The sequence below is a fragment of the Numida meleagris genome, chromosome 2 (assembly GCF_002078875.1).
Source record: "Numida meleagris isolate 19003 breed g44 Domestic line chromosome 2, NumMel1.0, whole genome shotgun sequence".
Taxonomy (NCBI): domain Eukaryota; kingdom Metazoa; phylum Chordata; class Aves; order Galliformes; family Numididae; genus Numida; species Numida meleagris.
The window spans coordinates 125,907,828-125,927,566 of record NC_034410.1 but is presented as its reverse complement, the minus strand read 5'-3'; the positions used below and the strand labels follow the sequence as shown (position 1 = coordinate 125,927,566).

The window sequence follows — 19,739 nt, the reverse complement described above, 5'->3', positions numbered from 1 at the left end:
CTGCACGTGTGGATGGGTGAAAACACAAGTTTACCTCTACCTTCACACCGCCTTCAGAGACTTCTGAAAGCAGAAGCAAAACCTGTGCATCTCTTTGGAAATACACCCAGCTTTTCTGGCCCTCAAAGCCAAGGGTCCAGCAGCTGATACATCTCCTATTCTTCCAGTTAACTGACCAACTTCGGAGGTCAATTGATGCTGTATTCAGGATAGGAAACCTTGCTGTCAACTGCAGATGTTTGCAATTATGTTCTTTAAAAAGCATTGCATGAAACACCGAAGCTAGTAGTTTCATGTTAAGAGTTTCAAATTCAGTTTTCCATAAAATGTTCCTTTACTTAATACACCAAAATTAAAGACATCATAGTTGCAGGATGAAGCTGATTTTCAATGAACTTCAGAAATCTTCAGTTCGGTACAACTACACAGCTAATTAAGAAACAGAAGTTCAATTAACTAGGAAGGGATCCTCTACAGACACGAGGCAACATTCAGCAATTCAGCTATGTTTCAATAAGAACAGCCTGGGAACCAGTACTGGTCCAGGGAACAACAGCCCCCAGCCACCACAGTACTGCCACTTCTCCACTTGGCCAGTCCAGTTAGCAGCAGCTCTACTGATACTGCAGGGAAGAAAGCATATGGCTATACCATGCTGCTTTTAGGCTCGTTACTGGCCACGGAGCCCTCTCTGCCCCCAGATTGCTCAGTTTTAACAATAAAAATATTTTAACACTATCTATCTTTAAAAATATAATTCAGATTTGTAGTCTTTCTCTTCCTTTTGGGGCAGAACTGTGCAGAAATCTCTTAGTATTAGCCTGGAAAACTGAATCCATCCTTCACTGGTACACAGCATTCACTAGAAAGAAATTCAAAGATAGGAACAGTTGTAAAAGAGTTGCGCTTTCACAACTGCAGTCTTGACCAGGAATCAACTTCAGTTACGAAAATGCAAAATAACTGATCAATAATATATGAAAGTATACTGGAATTATGTATGCTGATATCATTCCACTGCTGTTACCTAAAGCCTCATTTCACAGACAATCCCACGGCTAGGAACCACGAATTAGGCAGTTTCCAAGGAGATTCCATTCAGTTACAACACAACAGTACTAGAAGTATTTCTATAAAGTTTGAAATGTTTTTAATATGTACATTCTTAGTAAATATCAAAGTAGTGCTTTTCCCTTGCACTTTCTCTTTAGACTTCTAAAAGGGCATCAGAAATACAGTTTTCATCCCCCTCCAAATCAATGCACAGGTTGTTACCTTCGTAACAAACACACATGAATTCTGTACGTCTTCCCCTCCCCACAAAAGGAAAATATGCCATGACTATCCAATTACACATCATCACAACAAGTTTAAGTTACGCATACAAAGAATTCTGGAGTACTCAAAAAAACCCCAACATATCGGATTTATGAAACCATTCCATGCATTCAACAACAAAAAGGAAAAAGAAAAGACTTGTTTCTTTAAATGGTGTTTTTCTATCCCAGTACTGAGGTCTGGATTCAGTGTATCATTAAGAGCAACCACTGCTTGAGTCATAGAAGCATGACAATACATAGATAACCAAGGTTCTACTCACAGACAATATGCTATACTGTTACTACCTCTTCAATGAATGTCAAACAAAGCAAGTTTCGCTTTCTAAGACATTGAAACTGCACATTAAGAAAACAGTAAGAGGTGCTGCTAAATACGTAACAACATTTTGAAAGGAAGGCTGCAGGTTTATATGATCCTGTTTGGGAGCAGCAGTTTATCAGCAGGGTTCCTACCTCGTTTGCTAGTTTCTTTTTTTCCAGAATGACAAGCTTTTCAAGAGCTAGAGTGTACTAACCCAAGAATACCACCAATTGTATCTTGAAGAGACAAAAAATAAAATGTATGCAGCGACTCTTCCTTGGGGCAGTCTCTCTCTTCATGTTTTCTGCAAGAGAAGCCCAGTGCACAACATACAGATTGGAAAGAGACATTTTTGAAAATACATTACAAACCTGAATTCAAAGGGTGTTCTTTCACCTTTACTAAGAAAATGTAAAATTAAAGCATTATTTACATGCATACCACTCTGCACGGTTTTGTAATACCCAATTTGCATGTCTGCCTTCAGATACTCCTTGAAAACTGTACTTCAGCTCTCAATTTAGCTTACACGAGTCAGCCTGACAGGTGTCAGCATCAGGCATTACTCCCTCCCAGCAAATAAATGAGTACTGTTAATATGCTGAATTTACGTTGATAAGTCAGCTTAGAGGGTCACATGTTCCTGATACACAGGCACCAATACCTGTGCAAATTAGTATCCATTTATTAGCAAAGCTGTCCATCAGCAAGGTGCATATTCAGTACAACTAAAACCAGCTTGCTTCATTAACTAATCTTGTCTTGCAGTAGCGTTGAACTGCAGCTCAGTACAGTAAGACAGTGAAAGTTTGTTGACCAGTACCACGTGTTGCAGCTGTTACCAATTCTGCTGGTGGTACGAAAGTAGAAGTCAGTCACTTAGAAACACCTTGGCTCTTTTAGTGAATTTCACCAGGTGATGCTAGTCACCATCCTCAGCAAACAATTTTTATAAAGGCTATTTACAGTGTACATGGCTGAGCATGCACCTTACAGACACAAGCACATCTGTCAGTTTGATACCATGTAGTTACACAGTGCCTGAAAATGACAACACACCTTAAACACCACTTTAATTAACAGTTTCAAGCAGGAAATGTTCTTTATTTTTTTTTTTATAACTGCTATACTTGAATTAATGTTTTTTTTATTTTTTATAAAAACACAAACTCCTGTTCAGAAGTCTAGACATACTCTACACACTACAGGTTAAGGCAGTAAAAAAAAAAAAGTGTTCCTGATAACTGGTCTTGACAATGTCAATTAAAGCTGTCTGAAGCCACTCCAGTTCTCCAACAGATCATTGAAATCCCATTTAATTTGTCAAGTGAAAAAGGTTCAGCTTACTTTGAGTTTTAGTAATAGAGAATAAAACAGAATTGGCTGTGGTAAATTACGAAGTTTTAAGGGAAGAGAACATTTGATTTCAATTCCCCACATGAGTTTAAGAGTTAAAAGTGCTACAATTTTGGATAGGAATTTGAATCAACCAAGAACTACAGAGAATGAAGCAGAAAAACCGATTTTTATGCACATTACTGCAGTCTTAAAATATATATTGTTATCTTCAACAGTTCAAGTAAGGTAATAGTCATTATCAAAAATAACTTCATGGACCATACTTATGTTTCAAATCACATTCTCAAACTTTTAACCCAAAGTAGTTTTATTGTGTTAACCTCATATACAAACCATGAAGGTCTGACTCATACAAATGGTTATGATTTGCACTTGTGATTCCTGTAATAGCTAGCAGACTCGCTAACCGACTTACTTTACTGTAAAGATATGGCAGATTACATATTAAATCAAAGCACTTCGATTTAGGCATGAAACAAATTCAAATGGTTGACATTCTGTGCTTCTACTGCATCACTCACAAGAGAGGCAAGAAACACCCACTATTGTACAGACAAATATGTTACAGAAAACCCTTCCTTGAAATTAACCTTTTACCCGCAGCAGTAGATGAGAATATAATCTGTTGTAAACAGGGCACTGTGTTGTAAAACCAGTTTGTTTTAATTAAGATCTCTCTCCAAAAGTTGGAAAAACAGACTCTTCAGAATGTCTCTCAAATGTAGCATGTTCTGTTTTCTACATTATAAAGTTACTTTCATTTGATTCCTTTTTGAAGATGTTTGTGTTCACAGCAGTTCTGTTTTTAAAAATTGTTTGAAACTTATATAAAATTCTGTACATGTTCACAAATTATTGCATAAACAGCATAATCTTCATGACAGTATTCAGCAACACATGTCCATCTCAGAAGTTCACGTTTCCCTCCTTGCTTTTTTCTTCTTTTTAACTTGTTTGGGCGATTCCCAGCTTTCTTCAGACTTTGCTAGAAAACAAAACATAACTATGGTGTCACAACTAAGAAGATTTACACAGACTTTCAGGATACTCCAGTTTACATCCCATGTTAAGATAAAGCTATTCTTCAACAAGCATGATTTTTGAAGGAGACTACCATTTACTTGTGCCAAATATGAAGTGCCTCTAAAACACAGTTTGCAAACTCCAACCTATTTTTTTCTACCATAAATAAAATGAATGATTTTCTGTAATGTCACCCTTCCAATAAGATGGGACGTGATAGGTTATTTTTTGACAACTAGAAATAATGTAAGTGTACACAACTAACATTAATTGTTCACTTTCATAGGATTTTAACCCCTACGTCAGTGGTTAAACACCTGGAGGTGTTCACAGCCAGGCTGGATGAGGCCCTGGGCAGCCTGACCAAGTAGGTTGCAGCTCTGCCCATGGCAGAAAGGTTGGAACTAGATGGGCTTTAAGGTCCCTTCCGACCCAAGCCATTCTATGCCGACCCCATGACACTTGCATGTCAAAAGATTACTTTTTAAAATAATGTATTATATAAAGCTGTGGTTACATGGAATCCAGAATCAAACAAAGCAGAAGCATAATTTTATTGAAATACATTGCCTTAGAACCTGCTGGCTGCCAGAAGCAGAAAGTCAGGTGAAATATTTTTCTGAATTGCCAAGGCAGGAATTAGTCACAAAAGCCCTCCTATTTCAGAACTACAGCAAAAAGCAGAGAATTGACATATCAGCTGCTTTGTCACAGCAAAGAACTCTGCTCCTGATGGTGAACAGTACAGCCAAATGTCTGTTAAGGACTGGACAAGACCAACAAATGTTTTCAGTCATTCAAGCATATGGAGCTCATTTTCCTTTATGGTGAAAGGACATTTGCCAAACTACTTAAATGAAAGCTAAAATATCACAAGATCAATACATGAAATACATATGTATCTATCTGATGTGCTACTCTACACCCAAACCCCATGGCAAAGCATTGACTATACACACTGTATGGAAAAAAAAAACACCACAAAAAGCCACACCCTAAATCCAGACCAAGGAATTGTAGTGACATACTTACTCTGGGGAGGAGGCACACTGTTTTGCTTAATACTGGGACTAGAAACATCTGTCTCTTGCAGCATCTGTGGCACTTGGGAAGCAATCTTGACAGAATCGCTCTCTGATACAATTACAGATGGCTCAGTAGAAACAGCAAGAGAAGGAGCCTCCTCAGGCTATGTGAAAAAAAGAAAACATTTCCCAAAAGTTTACCACATCGTACATCAGTAAGGCATTCATATACAGTGTTATTTTGGTAGCACACTTAGTTGCTGCTGGGAAGATGGCACTGAAAAATTAAACCAATATTAAAAACCTTTAAAATTCTAATCAAAGCTGCAACACTGACTGCCATCTAGTGCCAACAATTTTAGTTGCATACAAGCAAAGCCACAAAAACTAATTCATCTTAAAAACAAAAACCAAAAGCAACAAAAAAATCATAATGACGTGCAAAGAAAGGGGGGAACAACCTTCAAGTCACTAAAGTGCTAAGAAGATACTAGAATACATATTCAGAATAGATGGAAGACACTGACATACACATTTTGTTTCAAGGCAAATAGGCCAGCTGGTCAGCTTCAATTGTATAACTCAAAAAAAGGAAAATGTTCATATGGTTCAGAAGGCATTTGCAAGCGTTCCTAACAAGTGCTCAAAACACACTGGGCTTATGTTAGAACAGGTATCTATCTGTAAGAGTGGTCAAAATATTTTGCTGAGAGCCACTGTAGGATGAACTCCCAAGAGAAAGATGTTTTGGTATTTTCCAATTATCTGCTCTATTTTGAAGGTTTCCACCAGAGAGCTGAACTGTAACTCTAGCTTACTGTGTGGCACCTACCGGATTTAAAGTACAGTAAAACAGAAGTTGAAGTTAAAAAAAGACATTTCACTAGCAAAAAAATTACTACATGATCCCACAGCAGGTGACCCACTGACAAAAGGCTTCAGAGAAGAATATATTAGAAAATGGAGCATCAGTCAAGAAACAAACCCAAAACTTTAGGATGTTGCTTTAGAATTCATGGCTGTACTTGTGCCACAATAGCAAGAATGTGAAACTATCAGAATGTAACAGTAATGTCTACATCCAGCACTCAGCACAGATGTATGCAGGTCCAAGATTAGCTATCAGTTTGTAGTGTTGTCATCATTAATGTAAGCACATTTTTTTTGTTTATACACTACAAAAGAGCTTTAATAGTTTTAATTAAAAAACAGACAACATATGAACTGAAAAGTTAGAATTTCTATCATCTTTCATGAATAGAGAAGTTTGCTGCATCCTTACATAGCTGATACAAGTCTGATAAGGGAACTACTTTCACAGCATTATGTTAATTATATTTGCCATCTTGAAACCATTACAAACGAAGGACTGCCAACAATCTCTCGATATAAGACTCTTTAGCAGGGTCTGTGGCAATAGAACAAGGGGAAACGGCTTCAAGATCTTCAAGGAAGGGTAGATTTAGGTTAGATATAAGGAAAAGATCTTTTACAGTGAGGATGGTGAGGCACTGGAGCAGGTTTCCCAGGGATGTGGTTGATGCCCCATCCCTGGAGACTTTCAAGGCAAGGCTGGATCAGGCCCTGGGCAACCTGATCTAGCTGTGGTGTCCCTGTTCACTGCAGTGCAGTTGGACTAAATGGCCTTCAGAGATCCCTTCCAACTCTAAGGATTCTATGATCCTATGATTCTATACGAGCTGTGCCTTCTGATGGTATACACCAGAGGTTTTCCTTAGCATGTGCAGTCTAATGTAAAATAAAGGAATGTACTATGTAGGAAAATATTACCAGATTTAAAAAAAAAAAGAAAGAAAGAAGAGCTCCACATCTTCCTGTTTCCGGTCTTCATTAGGATATTCTGAGTAACTACTTTCTGTACTCCAATATCAGTTTTATTTCCCTTGTATTTGGTTCTCATGCTCCTTTCCCTCCTATTTGGTTCTCAGGTTCCAGAATGTTTGCTCAAGAACAGATTATCTTTCTCAGAAACTTAGGTCATCCATTTCAGTCATCAGTTAGAGACTATTTCCAGAGCTTTTTGCAACAGGGAAGTCAAACAACACCAGAAAACCACTGAGCATAAGTGCAATTGCAAGAAAGCCAAATCTGATGTCAAAGGGGCTTGAAAAAGAACTGATAGGTCATCTGCATTGCCAGGTACAATTCATAGATTGCTCTTCATGTTTATCAAATTCAACTCACTTCCAGGGAAGAATTCTTGTTCTTTTTTTAAAACTTTTTTTTTTTTGCCTCCACCTCAAGTTTCATACATCAGTTGTTTCGCAGAATTGCCATTGACTGTAACACAGCTATATATAGACACAATCTATTTGAAAAGATTGAATTTAAGGCTCAGCAACAGGATTGCTTAAGCCTAAAAAACAGCAGTACACAGACCTGGCTTACAACAGGAGCTGATGCCGTTAAACCATGAAGTTGGGACTAAGGTTTTAATAACTAAACAATGAGGTAGTCTGCTGAAACAAAGCTGATATTTGAGAGTGCTGATACTTTGTAAGAAGAAAATTGAACTGCCGATCCAAAGAACTATTATATGTAGTAGAAAAACATTTCTCAAGCTGATTTTATTTCTAAACAGCAAAGGTATCCTTTTGGGATATACCACACTTCTTTCTGAATGCCAAAAAATAAAGCTAAATTGAATTTTTGGCCTACGCATTTTTAGCCTCTAATACAAAGCAATGTATTTGCCCTTAATTTTACTTTTTTTTCTAAAGAACATTTACACACTCACAGGAAAAAAGCCACTTTTGTAACATGAAGATTTGTTGCTGTTCCCCCCCTCCTCCTCCAGGTACAGCTTCAAAGAAGACTTCGCATGAGTCAGACAGAATATGTAGCTGATATTAACCTTGAATAAAGGTTGAACTCAACTTAAATTAAGTAACCACAGTAAAACCATGTTCCAGTGCAGGATACTTAGAACGAGCTAATAACACCTCTGAATGTGCTTCTGGTGGCATGTGTTTTCAATATGCAGTTTCTCTAACTTTTCTTTATTGACTTGCAGCCTCTCATGAAAGACTCTATTCTAATATTTTCATTCACATCTGAAGACCTCGATATCTTCATGTAACAAATGTTTAGTTACTGAAATGAAGAACTCAATATTCTGAGGTACTATCTCACTGGTATTGTTTGTTCTTTATGGAATACAAAACAAATACTACCAGAAATATTAAATATTTTACTTCTTCCTAAAGCGTGATGCTGGTAGGACAACAGTATCTAAAGCAGCTATTTGGAGAAATATTCAAGAACTTGTATTCCCTGTGTTTGTTTAAATTGCAAGCTGAAGCAAATGGTCAGTTTGTGAACTGGTTTAATGACAACTCAGAATCCAGTAAGTTGGTAATTCTTCATTCTGTTTGTAAAAAAGCCATAAAATATGCTAAAGATTACAGTCTTGCACTCTTACCAATTTATTCTTAGGTTTCCAGATTTCAAAGTTTTAACCATTCATTCAAATAAATAAAAAAAACTAACCTTAAAGTAAGATGACTAATGTTTTAGAATATATTGTTTTTCAGAGTGGGCATCTTTGTAAAAAAAAAAAAAAAACTCGTAACTGACCTGTACCTAATAAAACTCAACCTTCATATTAATAAATGTAATCTGAAGCAGTATTCTTACAGTAACACCATCATACACAAATTAATGTTTCAATACATCTTGAACACTCCTACCTTAGCTGGTTCACTAGTACTTATGGTCTTCAGAGAAAAAACTATTTCCTGCTGTGGTTGAGCTTTTGAGGTATTCTCATGAAATTCCTCTCCAGCTTCTCTGTCCAGTTCTTCAGTGTCCTACCAAGCGGAAGGGGAAACGGAAGCCTTTTACTATTTGATATTTAACTAGAAAGCTTGATAGGAATTATCTTTTACAATTGTTGTGAGAAGCTCAGACTAAAAACACGACAATCACAAGAAGCAAATCTGAAGTAAGTATGAGTGAAGTAATGCCTTCTCCCCTCCAACTTACCTAGCCAGTCAGATTCAGCTGAGAATTTACTTTTTTTGTAAAGAACTTAAGTTATGAATGGCTGTCACCACAAGCAGAAAAGCAGCATCTATTCTGAGCATGTCCAAACAAAAGATTTTTCCTATTTGAAAAGTACTTGATTTCATCCATTCAAACATGCTTCAATTGCCAAGTGCAAACTGCTCTTGCTATTTACACAATAAATGTGTTTCAAAGTAATTCTTCAAAAACTATTTAAAAATAATTCAAAGCTCTAGTCATCCTCAGTTTGCACATAGTATCCATCTAATTCAAACCTGACCTGCATAGCATACCCGCACTCACACAGTTGAGTACCAACACCTTTAACATTTCATGTAAATTAATCTCACGCACACTTACCTCTTAACTTGCAAAAGAGTAGTAGACTATACAATAAATAAATTTTATCTTCCTCTGATTTTGTGAATTCCTCACAAACTGATTTGCAGACTATCGCGATCTTATTCCATTTACCTGTGAAGGAGAGCTAGCTTCTTCACCCTGCTTCTTCTTTTTCTTCTTCTTTTTCTTGGACTTCCCACTTGCAGAACTCTGAAGAACTGGCTCTGCTTTTTCTCTTTCATTATCTAAAGCCTTAAATGCAGAAATAAGATATTTAACATCCTTTCTATATGCTATACATAAATTACTAGCTACAAGGTCTATAACTGCCTATAAAAGTGGAAGTAAGTGAACACAATCTTATCTGTTCATTTTGGAAAGACCACATTCTTTATGTGCTCTCTAAAAGCCTAACTACAGGAGCTGGGAATGAAAAATGCAGCAGAGAACAACGTACTGGTGGCACAGAAATGCTGCTTTTCTCAACTTTTTTTTTTTGGCGTGTGAAGTATTTATGAGGAGAGATCCAAATCCTCGATTAGTACACAATGAAAGATAATATCTTACATTACGGTGAGACAGCAAGATTTGACATGGAGCTAACTGGTTTCTATTTTACCCATTAGCAATATCCATCATTACACATTAACAAAACTATGATGCTCTTATCAGTCTACAAGAGATGAGAGATTACCTTTATCATCACCTTTAAGTTACTTTAAGAAATGGCAGTGGTAAGGGCAAAGTCTTGGTGCTAGGGAGAAAATATCACCTTTTACCTTCTGAACATTAGATAAAGCCTCTTCAGGCTGTGGAACAGAAGCAACTTTTTCTTCATCTACCCAGTTTCCCCACTCTTCTGCCGGTGCATTCCAATCAGAGCTAGGATCAGCAGAAGAAAGTCCATCTACAAAGATTAAGAAGATTTTCAGGAATGTTTTTGTACTTTAGAGGTGCTCTTTGAGACTTAAAAAATAATTAAAAAAAATACTACGCAGAGAACTCTCTCTGATACCAAGATATAAAGAGGCATTTCCCTGTATTTCTGAAAAATTTAAGTACTTTAATAATAAGATGAAGACTTAGGCAAATAAGAAGTCAGTTTTGATGCCTTTGACAACCTGTTTAGTAGAAAGCTATAGCAAGCTTATTTCAAAACTGAACGGCTTGTAAACCATGATATAAACACAAAATGAAAGACTATCAGCAAAAATATTTCTTGCCCTCAGCCTATACCAAATGTGAAGGTGCAAACAGTCTGCCAGCTACAGCAGAATTAAATTTAAACATTTAAAAACTTACATCAAAAGAAAAAGCAGTAATTAAACCAATTACCTTTACTAGCAAACTTTCTCAAACCAAAAGTACAGTAGAATTCTAAGATTACTTAGGACTTTTTTTTTCCATCTCTTGCTATCATGTAAAAACTTTACCTCAACTTAATACTTCCACTTTGAAGCACTCACACTAAAATCAACTGATTTGAAAGAAATCACTATGCAATGTAACAATTAATAAGCTTTATCTACTGTCCCACCATTAGTTCCTTAAAGAAAAAATAATATTTTTGATAAAATGTAAAAATTCAGTTTCTGCACATGCAGCTAACTTCCTTGTATTGAATCTGATAAACCAGCAAGGTATATATATCTATCACTTAGAGTTGAAGTGCACTAATAGGAATAGGTAAGTAATGAAAGTTCAATTACTTGGTATCTATGAATAAACTACTTGATTAAAAGAAGGTGTAGCCACGAACATTCTATGCTCAGAAACGTGAACAAACTATTACTCTTACGATGTAAAACTGATCACTTCCAAATGTCTAATTGAAATGTGCTTCCCTCACCCTTAAACCTGATAGAAAACAAATTTTTGTTATGATTTGGTATCTGCCAAAATCAGCAGAATCAAAGACTGCAACAAGTAGTTTTACTTTTGAAGTCATTAAACAAGACATTGTTTTTTGAGAGAAGGTAACACGCAAGGCAGCTTTGGTCAGTTTGCTGACCAAGTTTTTAGGTCAGTGAGGCAATGACATTGGTTTTGTTAAACAAACGTTCTCGTACTTTACTGAATAAAGATATCCATTACAAGGCAATTCAAAAAGCAAACACCACAAAACTTTCCTCATGGGTGTGGTTCCAGTAATAGGTATTTCGCTAAGACTAACTTCACTACATTACTCCTACTAACCCTACTATGACCCTTGTCTAGAGAGGCTGGGAAAAACAAGTATATTCTGAAATTAGCAAGGAGGGAGAAGAATAAACAAAGCGTTTATGTTTACAACCTACAAGTAAATTAAGCACACGCAGGATAGAAATCACTGCCTTTACACACAAGAACTTCCAAATGCTTACTAAACAAGGAATTAAGACTAAAAATAAGAGTTAAGTCTTCGGTGAAGTACAAATATGTAAAGGCAAACTCAAATTACTCAACTAACACATGATCGCAACTGGCTAATGCAAGTAGCTAATAAGTATGTACGCTGTAGAGTGGTGGCAATTACAATTTTTGTTAATGAATATTTTAGAGGAACATACTTAACCCAGACCATTCATCATCAACAGGGGGCTGAGTGTGACTTAAATCCCACGGAAAATCAGAAGTACCAGCCTGAGAAACCGGTTCACTGTTGGATCCTGAAAGGGAACAAATGAAGTTGTACTTGTAAGTTGCAAGCTTCCTGAATCATCTTAGATAAAGAAATACAAAGCAAAGTAGCAAAGGAAGACAGAAGACTCAAAAACAAACAGAGTCTGATTCTAAAGACTGTACAGTGCAGGAAAACTACAAGCTCTTCAAAATTAAATATTTCAAAAAACCAAGGAACTGGAAGATGCAAAGTCAGTAGACTATGGGGAAAAAAGGAGGTAATACAGATGAACCTTTTTAACAGCTTTTTTTTTTCCCCCTCAGTATTCTCTCCTAACTGCTTGTCACACAGCCCTCAAATGTTTGGTTTGGTAGGAGGGGATTGGGGAAGCAACGTCCCTCCCACTGTAAGCAAAGATGAGGTTAACGACCATCTGAAGAACCTGAACATCCACAAATCTATGGGTCCCAATGAGATGCATCCCAGAGCCCTGAGGGAATTAACTGATGTAGCTGCCTGACGTTTGAAAAGTTGTGGCAATCAAGCAAAGTCCTTGCTGACTGGAAAAAAGGAAACATCACACCTATTTTTAAGATGGGTAAAAATGATGAACCCAGGAACTACCAATCTGTCAGTCTCACCTCTGTGCCAGAAAAGATCATGGAGCAGATCCTCCAGGAAGCAATGCTAAGGTACATGGAAGACAGGGAGGTGATATGGGAGAAGCATGGCTTTACCAACAGCAAATCCTGCTTGACCAACCTAGTGGCCTTCTATGATGGTGTCACTCGGACAAAGGAAGAGCCACTGATGTCATCTACCTGGACTTCAGTAAGGCCTTTGACATGGTACCCCACAACATCCTTCTCTCCAAATTGGAAAGATATGGATTTGATGGGTGGACTGTTCGATGGATGACAAACTGGCCGCAGGATCAAGTCCAGAGAGTGGTGGCCAATGGTTCCATGTCCGGATGGAGATGAGTGGTATCCCCCTGGGGTCAGAGCTGGGGTTGCTACTCTTTAATATCTTCATCAGTGACAACGACAGTGGGGTCAAGTGCACCTTCAAGCAAGTTTGATGATGACACCAAGCTGTGGGGTGAGGTTGACACACCAGAGGGACAGGATGCCATCCAGAAGGACCTAGACAGGCTTGAGCAGTGGGCCCAGGTGAACCTCATGAGGTTTAACAAATCCAAACGCAAGGTCTTATACCTGGGTTGAGGCAACCCCTTTTAACTAATACAAACTGGGGGATCAAAGGATTGAGTGCAGCCCTGCTGAAAAAGACCTGGGGGTACTGATGGATGGGAAGCTGGACATGAGTCAGCAGTGCGCTCTCACCGCCCAGAAAGCCAACTGTATCCTGGGCTGCATCAAAAGAAGCATGGCCAGCAGGGCAAGGGAGGTGATCCTGCCCCTCTACTCTGCAATGGCGAGGCCTCACCTGGAGTGCTGCATCCAGATGTAGAGTCCTCAGTACAGGAGAGACATAGACCTGTTGGAGCGTGTTCAGAGGAGAGCCACAAATATGATCCAAGGGATGGAACACCTCTCCTATGAGGACAGGCTGAGTGAACTGGGGCTGTTCAGCTTGGAAAACGGAAGGCTCTGAGGTGACCTAATAGCAGCCTTTCTATATCTCAAGGAGAGCTACAGGAAAGAATGGGACAGACTCTTTAGTAAGGTCCGCGGTGACGCAAGGGGAAATGGCTTCAGGCTTAAAGAGGGTAGATTTTGGTTGGATATGAGGAAGAAGTCTTTTACAGCAAGGGTGGTGAGGCACTGGAACAGGTTGCCCAGAGATGCAGTGGATGCCCTACCCCTGGAGACTTTCAAGGCTGAATCAAGACCTTGGCAACCTGATCTGGCTGTGGTGCTCCTATTCATTGCAGGGGAGTTGGACTAGATGGCCTTCAGAGGTCTCTTTCAACTTTAAGGATTCTATGATTCTATGAATAATAGCATTCTGTAAGACTTGCAGCAGTCTCCTCAAAATGGAAAACAATGAAATTTTATTGACTGTAAAGTTAATCACCTTGTGCAACTTCAAACATTGATAGAGAGTAGCCTAAAAGAAAAAAACTACCAGAAAAACTTATCATTTGCATCACAGATATAGCAATTAAATTATTCACTACTAAGAATCCAATCCTCAGTTCAAGTAAAAGTTTCCAGAAGCATAAAGACAGCATGACAAACAGCAAAGCCAATACCAGCTATGATAATAAGAAGTGTTAGACGTTTAATGTAGTTATTTAAAGAAAAATAGGACAAACAGAAACAATTTAGAAAAAAACAAAAAGCTCAATTGTGAGACTGGAAGAAATTAACAAATTTTATGATGAGCCTTATTTTTGAAATGAAGTTTAGCTAGCTAAATACGGTCCTATCTGGTTCTCTCTGATCTATCAACTCTTCTGTAAAAGATACCTCAAATGACAGGAATCTTGCCACGTTCTCATCTTTTGCCAGCTGGTCTCAACAGTAAGCAGTAAATATTCATTAGTATGGAATTATGACACTGTTGGCTGATGTGCATCAAAGATGATGAATATACTTCACTTTCTTTATGCTTCTCTCTGAACACAAGTTGGAACTATGCTATTGCAGATGCATCTCAGATCAGTCTTTCCCACTTTAGTAACTGAATTTTTTTAAGTTTCAAAGTAGCAACTGAACTTGTATTCAAGTGGCTCTCTTGGGAAATCAAATTTTATTAAAATTGTTTGTCTTAAGCAAAAGGTCTTAATTGTATAAGCTTTCATTAAGTGAACTACTTACAGAAAGCATGGTGAATTGGACCTTAGCATTTATGACTTCTTTGTTATACTGGCACAGAAGTGCACAGAGATTGAAGCACTTGTGAGCTATAAGACAACAAGCTCCAGTTCCACAGTTTAAAGACTGCAAACTGCAATACGAGTAAACACAGCCTAAGTGCATGAGCACTTGGCTAGCTACTTCCTAAAAGAAAATAGTCACGCGAAGCTCCAAGGTAATTGGAGTAAGCAAGCAAGAGCAGAAAACCTGACATACAATTCCTTTATTGCGTAATAAATCACTGTAGCACTTATGTCAGTAGTTTAACACACAAGATTTGTTAGGAAGCCAGGTTTGCACTCTGCAGCGATTTCACCCTTTAAAACAAGAAAACTCTGCAGTTCAGCTTTCTCATCCATCCTGAAGAGCAAGGACTCAGGAATTCTATGGAACACATTTTTCAAGTAGCACTTCAGTTTCATGAAGGAAAACAAAATGAACAAACCAACAATCAATGAACAACAAAATCCCTCAAAATTCTGGGTAAACAGACCTTCCTAGAAAGCAATTTTCAGATCTTCATCTTGAGATGTAGCAATACCAACCTTTTAATTATCAATTTAGAAGTTACTTTATTGCATTATTTGAGCATAATAAGAAAAAAAAGCTTTCCAGACTTTCACAAAGCAGGTCTTCTACTTGCTTACATTTACCACTACTTTTTCAAAGGACAATTGGGAAAAGATACAAATTAATAACGTTTGGCAAATTCTATTTCCATCTGGCAAGGAAGTAGAGAGGAGGACCTTTGGAAGCATATACATACCAGAAACTCCAGGAGTTAATCCAAAAGAAGAGAAAGAAGTAGAATTCTGTTCAGAGGTATTAATCCTTGCATCTACCTTCCAAGCATCTGTGGGGAAGTACAGAGGGGTAAAAAAAAACAAAAGAAAACCAACAGCTTCACACTGCTGGCAATGTTGAAGAAGTTAGCTATTTAATGATGAATAGGGTGAGAGAAACAGGAAGTTCCAGTCATGTTAACATTCTATCAAACTGAATTATTTTGATTATTAATGATACAATCAGTGCTGATAGAAGTCTGAATGTGTGAACATTCAGCTTAAAGTAATTTTCAAACTAAGATCTTCCTCTCTCTACAGCCTTCTCTATACGTAACATAAGTTTTTTTCTATACATAAACGCATAACAGAGGAAAAGTAGATTGTGTTTTGAGCCCCACACTGCTGTAATTTTCCCCCACTATTATCACCTGAGTTATTAAAAAGCTTACATTAGTTCTGTAGATGACATCTAGCTTTCAGAAAATTGCTTATCTGTTGTATCTTTGACAAACAGGAGATTCCGATTAAAGAAACCGAGACATATTTGATTGACTCTGAAGCGTAAAGCAGAAAACAAGACAAAGTAACCAGTGGCACAACTGTGTCAAAAGAAACAGATGGTTAGACCCTGATTATGAATAAAAGCTACCAGGAGTTCAACAAGCTACAAAACAGAATAAATCAGGATGGAAGGGACCTCAGAAGGTTCCTAGTACACCCTCCTCCTCAACACACAGTCAGCTCTGAGGTCATACCAGGCTGCACAGCATTCTATCCAGCTGGGCATCAAAACCTTTCAAGGATGAAGACTGGTTACGTCTTCATCCTTACGCAGCCGTGCGAGGGCTGCTTCAAAGTAATGTCTCCTATTTATTATGTTGGCCCATGATGTCAGAGGCACACATTGGTGGTATGGCAGTAGAGGATGAACCTTCCCACCAATATTCCCTTACATTTTCTTGCCGTGGGTCAGGTGGCAGCAGAGAGGCAGTCTGACAAAACAGCATTTGACATGGTAGCGCATATGAAGCAAAGGTGTGTCACTGAATTTCTCCATGCCAAAAAAATTGCACCCACTGACACTTGTACATTCATCAAGCATCTATATTTCAGCAATGGCAAAAGCGACATGAAAGACAAGCCACATTCAGCTGCATCCAGCTCATCTACAGGAATTAGCTAACAGTAGTGACTATGTTGAAAAATAGCATTTTGTGGCTGGGACTTTGCTCTACCAAACAGTGTTATTGTACTCTTTGTGCCTGAAGTAGTTTCCATGGAAATAAATAGGAAGCATTACTTTTGGAGCAACCTACATACAATGTCTTGTGAGGAAGAAGTTTCTGCTTCCATTCAGTCTAAACCTCTCATTTCAGTTTATGTCTGTTGACTCATCTTCCTACCATACACTGTATGGTAGGCTCCGTTTTCTCAATAACACCTCACAGGTTCTGGAAGGCTGCTGCTACGTCTTCCTGAAGCCTTCCTTTTCCCAGACAAGAAAAGCCTCATCCCCTTAACTTCTCCTCACAGGGCAAGTGCTCCAACAACTGACCATTTCTGAGTCTGCTGCATTTGTTCATCAGTATCCTTTCTGTACAGGGAAGCCCCCACACTGGGCACAGTATTCCAGATTAGGTCCAAGAAGGGCTTAGTAGAAAGGGATAATTACTACCGCAATTGACTGACTCCTGTTAATACAGCCCTGAACGCTGCTGGTTCAGGCCCATGGCCAGCTGGCTCATGTCCATCCTTGTGTCCAACAGTTCCCCCTTTTTCCAAGGAAACTGCTCCCCAGACCATCATTCCCCAGCTCAGGATTCCTCCTTCCCAGGTGCAGCACTTCACATTATATTCGTCCTTGTTCAAGTTTGGTTGGTGCATTCCACCAGTCAGTTTAGGTCCCTCCGGATGGTACCCCTGATCTGGACGGCATCAGCTGGTTCCTCAAGGTTTTCTGTAATCTGGGAATGTGATGCAAGTTGCACTCCATCTCCTCCAGATTGTTTAAAAAGATGATAAAACCCTGTGATATTCCACTGTCAGCCTCCAGGCAAAGTATCATCTTTGAACCCCCCAACCTGGTTACAGAACATACTGTGAGAGACAGTATTGAAAGCATTACTGGAATTATGATAAAAGGACTGCTCTCCCTTCATCCACAAATCCTGCCATTTTACCAGAAGCAGATCAGCCTGGTCAAACATGATCTGTTCTCCATAACATAACAAAACAAGAACAAGATGTTCAGTCAGTAAGAAACATTGTATTAGAATACAAAGTACCGTCTGATAATGATAGGATACAGGAGAAGGTTATAAACAAAAAGAAGGGAAATTTAGATAAGATGTCGGGGGAAATTTTCCACTGAGAGGACGGTGAGGTGCTAGAACAGGCTGCCCAGGAAAGCTGTGGATGCCACATCTCTAAAGGTGTTCAAGGCCAGACAGACTGGGGCCCTGGGCAATTTGATTGTGCCTGATTAAGTGATTAGCAACCCTGTCCATGGCAGGGGGTTTAGAACTAGATGATCTTTGAGGCCCCTTCCAACCCAAGCCATTCTGTGATCGAAAGCAGAATACAACTATCTGGAATACAAAGAAGTACCACAAAAACCAAAACACACCCTTGCTTCAACTTGGCAACAATAAAGCTTCCAATAGAATATCAAGTCCAGTTTCAGGGACCACACTTCAAGGTATGAGGGACAAATGAAATCTGTCTAGACTTACAGCAGTGTTTCTGACCACAGAAGAACAATGACTTCCAGAAGCAACTAGGATCATTTAGACTGAACAGTGGGAAGGACAATATTACAGTATCTACTAAGTAAAAAGGCTGCTCCACAGACAAATGAAAAAATCTCTTATTATTCAGGACAGTATAAGCAACGAAGGCTAAACATTGTTCTGCAAAAGACTGAAAAGCAATTTCTAATAGGAAAAGAAATCAGTGAAATGCCAAGAGTCTGCCACAAGAGCTAAACACTCTTCATTCCTGAAACATAAACAAATGTCTGCGAAAGACAACTAATTGATTTGATTGTGTCGTATGAACAGAACATATCAATGTTCTAAGAAATGCTTTAAAAAGTTACATTCCACTAAGACTTACTATGCATTTTCATAATTTTAGGAAAACAATTAAAAAATGGTTCCTACAAAGCAATAAAATTATTTCAGACTAATTCCAAAAACACAGTTAAGCTGTAATCAGAAACATAGATCAGAACTTACCACAAACATAAAATGCTTCATTCACATTTCACTAGACCATTCAATTATTATTTTAATATAGAGGCATAAAGCTATTCAAAAGATTCATTACTAAAAATTATGTAAGAATGCTTAAGTGACGTTAATTTTTCTCAGAACAGCTTACCAATGGGAGTGAACAAAGAACGCTCTTTCCAGGGCCTGCTCACCAGGGTTACACCCCAGTCCTTTCCATTCCCATTAGCATCTCCAGTGTCTTGGGCCCAGGCAGATGTCTCAGTCTTCCTCTTCCCAGCTGTAGCTGAGGAAACAGGTGTCCATTTTTCCTCCCCTACACCAATCTGTGAGGAGATTTTTACAGGCTTCTCATTCCAGCTTCCACCATTTACTGTATGGCTTTCATTTAATCCTGGGGAAACTTCAATAAAAGCATAATAAAAATATTATTTAAAATACAAACTGGACAAATAATTAAAATATAACATACATGCACACAGACTTAACAATAAAAAAAGTGAACAACAGCTTTGCTACACCAGCGTGATAAAGAGCTGCTACTCTGCCTCAGCTGATTTTCCTGTTCAAACAATATGCACTAACTTGAAGAGTGGTTAAAAAAATAGCACCAACCACCTCCTTCCTGTGACCCCCCTCCTTATAAGGTAGTACCCTTATTAGTGCCTTTTTTATTTATTTGTTTTAAATTCAACAACAAAAGGGGTAATTTCTCTTACAGACCAAGGTGATCTGATGATTTGTAGAGTCTCATGTACCGAACAGAGAGTGATTGCTATTTAGTAACTATGGTAACATACAACAGTTCTCTAAGCACAAAGAGAAAGAAATGACCAAGGAATAGAAAACGCTTTCTGAATGCTATGTGGAAATTACTAGAA

At 38.3% G+C, this 19,739-nt stretch overlaps 1 protein-coding gene across 3 annotated transcripts in view; it reads right to left on the bottom strand.

Moving 5' to 3' along the window:
• MTDH (metadherin) overlaps positions 2,713-19,739 on the bottom strand; it is a 31,542-nt gene continuing 14,515 nt past the window's right edge. For 2 of the 3 annotated variants that reach the window (XM_021386604.1, XM_021386605.1), the window contains 8 exons: positions 19,010-19,261; positions 15,610-15,696; positions 11,966-12,064; positions 10,196-10,323; positions 9,549-9,668; positions 8,759-8,878; positions 5,056-5,212; positions 2,713-3,985 (listed from right to left, as the gene is read on the bottom strand). In XM_021386604.1, the coding sequence (XP_021242279.1) occupies positions 3,915-3,985; positions 5,056-5,212; positions 8,759-8,878; positions 9,549-9,668; positions 10,196-10,323; positions 11,966-12,064; positions 15,610-15,696; positions 19,010-19,261 (1,034 nt within the window). In that variant the 3' untranslated portion in view covers positions 2,713-3,914. The remainder of the gene's footprint in view (positions 3,986-5,055; positions 5,213-8,758; positions 8,879-9,548; positions 9,669-10,195; positions 10,324-11,965; positions 12,065-15,609; positions 15,697-19,009; positions 19,262-19,739) is intronic. The other variant, XM_021386607.1, reaches the window with a different exon arrangement.